The following is an 8,091-nucleotide window of genomic DNA, read 5'->3' as shown; positions in this document are numbered from 1 at the left end:
TGCCGTCTTCCTTCCAAATAGCTTCCTTGTCTGGTCCATCTCGCGCTATCAGGAGACGGCTCACCTGATCCCCCGCACCCAACGCTCTCTCCTTGATCCACAGTGACGCTGTCGCTGTCCCCCATGGTCAACCAAAAAATGAAGAAAAAAGACACCGCTCCCATGGCTCCGCCAGAAACACAGTACATGCAGAGTACATGCAGTAGGTTCTCTTTGGAACTGCAACTTAATTCCAACGATGCCATTCTTCCCACGGTCCAATGTGAAGAGCCAGATGGCCGGGTCTGCGCGAGCCGTAAACCAAAGCGAACGGAATCATCATTTCTGCACTGCATAAATATCAAGAGCTAGGAAGCAGATCGAAAAGCTTGCCTGTATTTCCTAGCACCGTGTCTTCCCGACTGATCGTGCCAAGAAGTCCCCCTCTCCGCCCCCACCCGCTCCGCGCGCGGATAGTTTCCACCCATTCAGGGACGTACTACTCCAAAACAGGCAGCACAATGGCGACACCGCCCATTTTACCTGGTCGGATCTTCCGACGGCCGGCAGATCGACCCGGGATGCCCTGCATACTATTTCAGCATCGTAAGACGAGTTTGGTGATTGGCCCAGTCGACCGCCATCATCCAGAAAAGAGTGTGAAGAGAAATTCATTGTAAGGGCCTTGCAATAGCTGCCGTGCTGTGTCACGCCACAGAGTCGGCAGATGCAGGGCGCTGAGGTTGCTCGCTTTTTAGGGCTACTTTGATGGAGGGGTTTTCAAGACAGGGCCAAGAAGGCTCCCTGCAGGCTGGCTGGCATGCGTGCATGCAGACAGGCTGAAAGAGAGAGCCTCCTCAGTCAGCTCACTTGCCATGTATAAGAGCGCCATGTGTGCGCTCTCCATTTCGCCGCCTTGGTCTTCCTTGAGCCTCCTCGGATGACGTCTTGAGTTGAAACCCTGGAACGCAACCCAAAACCAAAGCATCGGCCGGTCCTCGTCAACAAACAAACATCTCACGAGACTTTCGACAAAGGCACGAAATAGTCAGGATACCTGGTCATCATCATGGGTGCTGGCAGTGACGGATCCCAGATTGTCGAGCGCAGTCCCACCGGCGAGTACGTTAGCCCTGCTTACTCCTGGACCCGACCCCTACACCTCCATCTACAAAGCTACCGGTCTCCTGCCCAGACTTGTGACACACTCCCGTCGTCTTGCAAACGCTCCTAGACCTTCATCCAATCTCTCCTCCGACACTCCACTAACACCGTTTCTCTCCTTAGCTACACAATCTACAACCTCCACAAACCCGCCTGGGCGCGGCACACGTACTCAACCCCCAGAGCGGCATCGTCGCCTACGGCCTCGCCTCCAACCGTCAGCGCGCCCTGGGTGGCGCCCTACACAACGCCTGTTTCAACACGTGGAGGCGCAGCAAGGCCCAGGTGCTGTACTGGGTCCCACCCTTCGTAGGGGGTTATTGGTTGTTGAATTGGGCGATTGAAAGAAACAAGTATTTGAATTCGAAGGAGGGATGGGAGAAGGAGGGGAGTGCGTAGGATGAGGTAGTGTGATAGGGGAGGAAGGGAGGAGTGGATGGGGTAAGAGGTGAAGAGGAGTTGATGAGAAGGGGACAAGGTTTGAAATACTGTCTTAGTATTGGAGTCTTCAAGTCTGCCTACATTTTCGCTTGCCTGTTCAGGTGTCCGATCCACGCTCAGTCCGCTCCCTAGACGCAGCGATGATGGTAGACGACTACTCCCTAGGCGTGGCTGTGCTTCCTAGAGGAAGATACCAATGGCAGCTCACAGACGCCGGCGAAAATTACTCAAAGCAGCAATCTTCTGCCAGCTACTTCTCTTCTCCTCTCGACAATCCAACAACACCGACAACAAACCGACTATCCTCCCCCACCACCACCACCACCACCACCACCATCATCATCCTGGTCGGACATCACGCTCCTCCCCATGCCAATCATGCCGCGTCTGTCTTTTTTCTCATTTCTGGTCTACTTGCTCCTCGCACTTGTCACCGTCGACTTCAGCGTCGCTCAATCGCCTACAAATCACGACGACGGCGGCGTCACGGCTTCCACTGCTTCCAGTCTGCTTCCCTCCTCTGGACCCAGCGCGAAGGCCGTAAATTTCCTTGGTACGGCTCACCGCTCGCGCTCGAATTGTCAAGTTTCTAACGCCGCGCGCTTGCTAGAACCGCCTCATATCGCTAATGCAGCCATCGAGGAGCTCCGCGATGCAGTGAGCGCCCTGCAGGAGTCGCTCGCGCTGTTGATGAGCTTGCCTGCGTCTTCGGCTCTTGCTGCGGTGGTCGATTTGGATGTAGAGGACGCTGAAGATGATCGCGAGACTGAGGTCATGAGCTGCACTGCCTCGAAATGCCCGATGGAGTATGCGATGGCCTCGGAAGAGACTGCACGCTGGAGCTGATGACAACCGACGCCGCCCCTACAACTATTTCGACGGATCCGCCAAAACTGAACGAACCCACTCCTCAACTGTTGTCCTGTCCGTCTTTCCCCGTCCCGGTGTGCCCACCTCTGCAGAGCACTCTCTTGGACGCTGCCCACAGCTGGGTTGCCTCTATTTGCCGCTGCTTCCTGCGTCTGGCGGAGATTCTGGTCTCTCCGTTTTTCTGGATCAATTCGTCGCCGATGGCGGTCCTTGCCATGAACCTCATTGCGGCCGATAAAGTGATGCAGTGGGTTCGCCGGATCCTAAACTGGCTTCGCATGGCCTATGTCTTGCTCATCTTGGCTTGGATTCTGACGTGAGAGCTCTGAATACTGTAGGTCCAGCAGTAGGATTTCAATCGTTGCTACAGACTTCGGCACATACAGCCAAGGTTCGATGGTGCGCTTGGAACTAGAGAAATTGGGAATTGGAGCAGTAGAGAAGGATCAAGACGGACTTTCGAGCTCAAGATCCGCAGTTGGATGGTTCAGACAATGGGGTTGCACGGGACAAAGAACTTGGCTTCGTTTGCCGCAACGCCTATCCCACAATTCTCTTCTAGAATTGTCACGAAACTCGTGGACTTTGCAAGTAGTAAAAATGACTTATCCTGCTAAACCTTGACCAGATGAGCGTATTGTACAACCAGTACTCTTGTGCTCCACCACGATGGCCAGACTCTTGGAGCAGGCGTGTCTACACGCACTACACAATTGCCAAAGACCTGTTTTTCAGACACTCAGAATCAGTAGGAGCCCTCCAGTTCACCACCTCAAGAATGCACTGTCCATCATCTTTCGACCATTAAGAGTACCATTAAGAGTATTCACTGCACCTCACAGGGGGCTCGGCGCTCAAGTCTACCCTATACCGCTCTCATGCAAAACAGTTTCTTGCGGTTTTCCTCGAGCACACTCCAAGCTTGCACAACAATATTTCCTTGTCCCATCTCATCGCCAACACACTCATTCCATCTGCTCTATACGTTGCTTGCTGGCAGACAATGGCGCCCTTTGCGTCTCTGACCTTCCAGGTCAACCTACTGCTCGCGCTCCTCACCGTCGTGGTCTTTGGCAGCACCACTACCACCTCCAACAGCCACCACGCGCTGCTGCCGACGCTTCCCTCGCAGGCCACCACGGCGCCCTCAACCCTGCCTCGTAAGTGCATTCATCTTCAGTCTTCCCTACTCTTTGCCCACTCTTGACCCCATTGCTGACGACGATTTCCCGCCAGAACACCACCACCATCGCCTCGCCGACTCCGAAATCGTCGAGTTGCGCCGCGCATTGAGCGCATTGCTAGAGTCGCTTGCGCCGCCTCCGCCGCCGCCGATGAGCTCTCCTACATGCACCCATTCGACCACCGCCACCGCTGAAGCCATTGCTGCTCGCGACCTGATCACAGCAACGTCAACGTCAACTCCGTCGACACATCTCCCAGACACGTCAGGAACGCCGCACGCGCCCGCTCCGATTCCATCGTCATCGTCCAGCCCAGTCTTCCCAGCTTGCTCCAAACACCTCACTCAAATCGAGTCGTTCCTCAAATCGGCCTCAATCTCCGCCAAATGCAAATGATTGATAGGGTTGAAGTGCTAGCTGGCGTCTGATTGCAGGAACGGTCAGGAGCCCAGAAGCCTCTCGCCCATTCTATCCAGCCCAGTTCGATCAAAGCATAGCCAACGGCTTTGAACTCTCCGGCGACTTCCTGGCCAGAGTGGAGAAGCAGAAGCTTGAATGTCTCTAATTTGTGCGAGCGCAGGGTGGCGTCCAGAGGGTCATTTAGTGCGGACAGACCAAAACCGAATCCTCCGCGCTGGAGATATTCGATTGCAGAACAGTTTCCTCTGTACGCGACAGCCCACTGAGCAGAGCCCATGAAGCGAGGACAATCATTCGGACGCACTGGAGGACTTTCACCCCCTGAGAATTTGAGCTTCTCCGACAGAGACATGTCTCTTTTCAAAGCAACGACTGCCCAGCAGCTGCGTCGAACTTCCTCTTGGAGCTCCCTCTCTCCCTTCAGTATACTCCAGCTTGAACCTCAACCGTGATTCCAACTCTTGTTTGATGTCTTTGTTGAAAACGACGCATTCACATGCGGCGTAGATCCACGTGCTGCGGTTGCTATCCGAGAGGTCGCCCTGGAGATGCTGGATCTATTTTACTACACAGTCGATGGTAGCTAGGAGCACCGATTGACCAAGTATTGAGTATGAGCTAACGATTCATTCACTGCTACTGACTATCGTCTATATTCTGCTCCCAACCAGGGGAGTCAGTGCCGACGCAAAAAGTCAGCCCGAAATCGCCGGATCGCGCGCGGCTGAATGAGAGATGCTTAGTTTTGAGTCCGGGGTATTCCTCCATGTCCCACCCTAAGTATTGCTGCTGATGGGCAAGTGCAGCGCATCTCAGGAAACAATCATGAGCTGACTCGTTTTTCTTGCGTTTCCCGACGTTTGCATCGCAACCATCCTCCAGCAGCATCCTGCATCCCATAGACATACTCCTCGCACATCGGGCGAGCGAGTTCAACCACGCCGCGTCCAATTGCTTCATGCGGACAGAGCTATCCGAATTAAAGTCGTCGAGGAGAATCTTGAGAATCGGAACAGATTCGACGCTGACGGCGGCTCGCAGCGCGCGTTGGTCCGAGTAAGTCGATACCACGATCCGCACTCGAGCAATATTTTGACCGCTGCTAGCTTGGAAGAGTCGATTGCGGTCCTCAGAGGATCGACACGGTAGCTGCGGTCTTGTCCGAAGTTCAAGTGTCCTCCTGCTCGAGCACGCGCTCCGTGGTCGTCGATCAACGCGCGCACAAGTTCCGGTGGACCGCTGCGGATTGCCGCCGTCAAAGGCGTTCCCTGACACACGTGATAGCCCAGGTGTTGACTTCAGCTCCCGCGTCTTTGAGGATTTTGGCGGTCTTTACGTGGTTTCTGTCTCCGTCGCGACAAAGAGTCCCAATGTGCAAGTTGGTCGCGGGATCCAGAAGAACTTCGCCCCTTTCACCCACGCCGAAATGACCAGTCGAAGGGCAACCTTGTCAAAATCATCCGCAGAAATGTTGTCGGAATTGGAGAGTATATGAGCTTGAAAGTCTCGAGTTTGCGTCCGCTTATGGCGCAGAGCAGTGGCCTGTTCATGAGTATGTGGACACGCGCAGACAGGAGAGACGTCAACTACTTACCAATGACATGGATCACTCCACCAGGGGCAAGGTACACAGGCCTTCCTCAAACTCCATCTGTACCGTGAGAAAACGATAGTCTGACAGCCAAAAGTGCATGTTGGCCATGGTCTAAACCCAGCAGCGGAATCGAGATTTACGGTTGATTAAGAATGCTCATTCAAGGACACTGATTGATTGGATTGTGTTGTCCAACTCGGTTGCGCAATCCACGCAAGTGGTTGACTTGGATGCTTGTCGCCCTGTTTTGCTGCCACACAAAATCAACACCAGGAGAATCTTGGGTGACTTTTGCTCAGGCTCTTAAGCACCTCCGTCGTGTACGGTTCTCGTTCCATTTAAACCCCGTTTTTTTTTTAAATTGAGCTACCTGCTGTCCCTGTAGAATCGCTAATCCCTGATTCCTATTTTTGTCGCAACTTTCAGCAACCATCATCAACCTGTTTGACTTCGTCTTGCAACTTTCTTTTGCTATCCTGTCTTCCCAACTCCTTTGGCAGCAAGCATTGGGTCTATTGTGGTAGTTGGACAGACGTGGCTCTGCAGCAAAAGAAACCACGCTAGCCAACTGATCCGGAGCGCCATCTCTTCCTGTTCCACTAAGATGTTGTGATACCTTCCGACCTTCGCTTGAAACCAGGTAAATGCACTCGGAGCTACTATTGGCAGCCGTGAGCAAGAAGCACATCGACGATTTCAGTCTTGAAATTGGCACGAGCTTGCCTCACGGCGGCGCGTCCCATGTTGACTGCGCGTCTTGAAGATGTTGGATCAAAATGGTCGGGCGACGCAAGAACCTTTACCATGTCAACAGAATCCTTGTTGACAGCTTCTAGCAGCATGTTTGCCTTGGTTGCTACCTCCCACTTGCAATGTTGAAGCAGTTCTTTCATCGAGTCGATTTTGCCTGAATCAAGGGCCTTGATTGACGGATCCGAGCGGTACTTCTTGCAACTGTTGTACCGTTCGACAATAGTAGCGGTTGGGCTTCCTCCATTCTGGAGAAGGAACCGCAAAAGTTCGGGGGGTCCGGTGGTAATTGCTGCTTCGAGCGGGATGGTACCGTTGTACTCGCAGTATTTCTCGACTGAGGCGCCCGATTTGATCAGGATGGCGGCTTTCTTTGCCTTATCATGTCGACCACTCAGGCACATGTGAATCAGCGCTTGGCTGAGCTCTTCTTCATCCATGAATGGCTTTCGAGCCCAGAACATATGGACCATTTCTTCTGATCCATCGGTCGCGATCTTGCGACTCAGGAGGGTCCTTGGCCAACGGTCGGGATCGTACCTGTAAGGAAAAGAAAGCTCAGAGGCCGTAACTCTATACCTATCATAAGAAGGCAAAATCGCTTTGAAAATTTGGGCATGATTTCCATCCACCGCACCGCAAAGTGGACTGCGTAGATCAAAATAATCTGCTTGCCTTTGTCCGAAGTCACAACCCTTCTGTTGGAGGTATTTGACCACATCGGTGTTGCCGTTCCGAGCGGCCGCCCACTGGGTTAAGCCAGTAAAACGTGGATGGAATTTATCTCCCTTTCGATCAGTGATTGGGCCATATTCAGCTTCGAGAATGCCCAGCAGGTGTTCTCAACTTCCTGTTCAAAAGTTGTCCTTCCATACGGCCCAAAAGTTGTGCTTTTCTGGTTTGTGAGATTATATAAGATCTCTGTGCAGCGGTCGCATGAAAAATGCAGGAGCAGGTTGCTTCGACAAGGGCCCTCCTGCTGATCATTGATCCGTTGGCTTGCAAATCTAGAAGTTTTCCCACGGCTCGCTGAATCAGAGCTGGGATACCAATGTTTTGTTGGTCCGGGATAGAGACTCCTCAACGAGCAATTGGGATATCATGAGAGGTTGGATTGTTGCAAGATGATTCCAGAAGAACTCTGTATTCTCGTCCACAGGCCGAGTATCGCGCTCGTGATCTCGACACAAAAAAGCCCTGAATATGTCAGCCATAAAGCTACAATGGCGTAGAAGGTAGTGCACTTACTACTCACGAAGCGGAGTTTCATCAACTGCTTGATTCGCGCTGTCAACTCGTCTTACAATTTCCGCCTCCGAAAACTATGATAGTAACCATTCTGGAGATGTCACGAACAAGCCCCCGTGATCATTTTGAACAGCTCTAGAGGCAGTGATGTGAGACGATCGACATTCTTTTCCTGGCGACTCGCGGCGAGCAGTGCCTTGGGCTTGGAGAGTTTCTTGGGAACATGTTTGACAACGGAAGACTGGTTGTACTTGGGAGCCGGCGGGTCATGGCCTTACTTCACTGACCTTGTGATTGCCATGGTGGCTAGTTCGTGAAGTCGGCAGCGACGAACATCAGATCTCGTGATTTTTGTTGGTAGAGTTGAAGGTAGAGGTAGAAGAGCGAGCTGCTGCCGAAGGAGGCGACCTTGAGACGCGACGAGAGCAAGGTGGTGGAGGG

The 8,091-nt window shown here is 52.9% G+C and overlaps 3 protein-coding genes across 3 annotated transcripts; 2 read left to right on the top strand and 1 right to left on the bottom strand.

Annotated features, from left to right (window-relative positions):
* Positions 1 to 1,320: 1,320 nt before the first annotated feature.
* Positions 1,321 to 1,542, top strand: IWZ02DRAFT_385459 (UcrQ family protein; the record flags this gene model as incomplete). Its single annotated transcript, XM_066765405.1, has 1 exon — positions 1,321 to 1,542. A coding segment is annotated over one exon (222 nt), but the record flags the coding sequence as incomplete, so codon positions are not given.
* Positions 1,543 to 1,631: 89 nt separating this feature from the next.
* On the top strand, positions 1,632 to 2,462 carry IWZ02DRAFT_100788 (uncharacterized protein). The gene has a single exon (XM_066761238.1). It carries the CDS (start codon positions 1,954 to 1,956, stop codon positions 2,428 to 2,430), a length of 477 nt encoding a protein of 158 aa, XP_066618873.1. The 5' UTR covers positions 1,632 to 1,953; the 3' UTR covers positions 2,431 to 2,462.
* A 3,849-nt stretch (positions 2,463 to 6,311) lies between these two features.
* IWZ02DRAFT_436888 (uncharacterized protein) lies at positions 6,312 to 6,875 on the bottom strand (the record flags this gene model as incomplete). Its single annotated transcript, XM_066766574.1, has 1 exon — positions 6,312 to 6,875. One exon carries the CDS (start codon positions 6,873 to 6,875, stop codon positions 6,312 to 6,314), a length of 564 nt encoding a protein of 187 aa, XP_066618872.1.
* Between the last annotated feature and the right edge of the window lie 1,216 nt (positions 6,876 to 8,091).

The sequence above is a fragment of the Phyllosticta citriasiana genome (assembly GCF_038021145.1).
Source record: "Phyllosticta citriasiana strain CBS 120426 chromosome Unknown IWZ02scaffold_16, whole genome shotgun sequence".
NCBI lineage: Eukaryota > Fungi > Ascomycota > Dothideomycetes > Botryosphaeriales > Phyllostictaceae > Phyllosticta > Phyllosticta citriasiana.
Note: the sequence above shows the minus strand (reverse complement) of the source record. Positions and strands in the feature narration are given on the sequence as shown.

Bases quoted from the DNA above. Each gene is read 5' to 3' on its own strand.
- IWZ02DRAFT_100788 (XM_066761238.1), top strand. From the start codon at position 1,954: ATGCCAATCATGCCGCGTCTGTCTTTTTTCTCATTTCTGGTCTACTTG.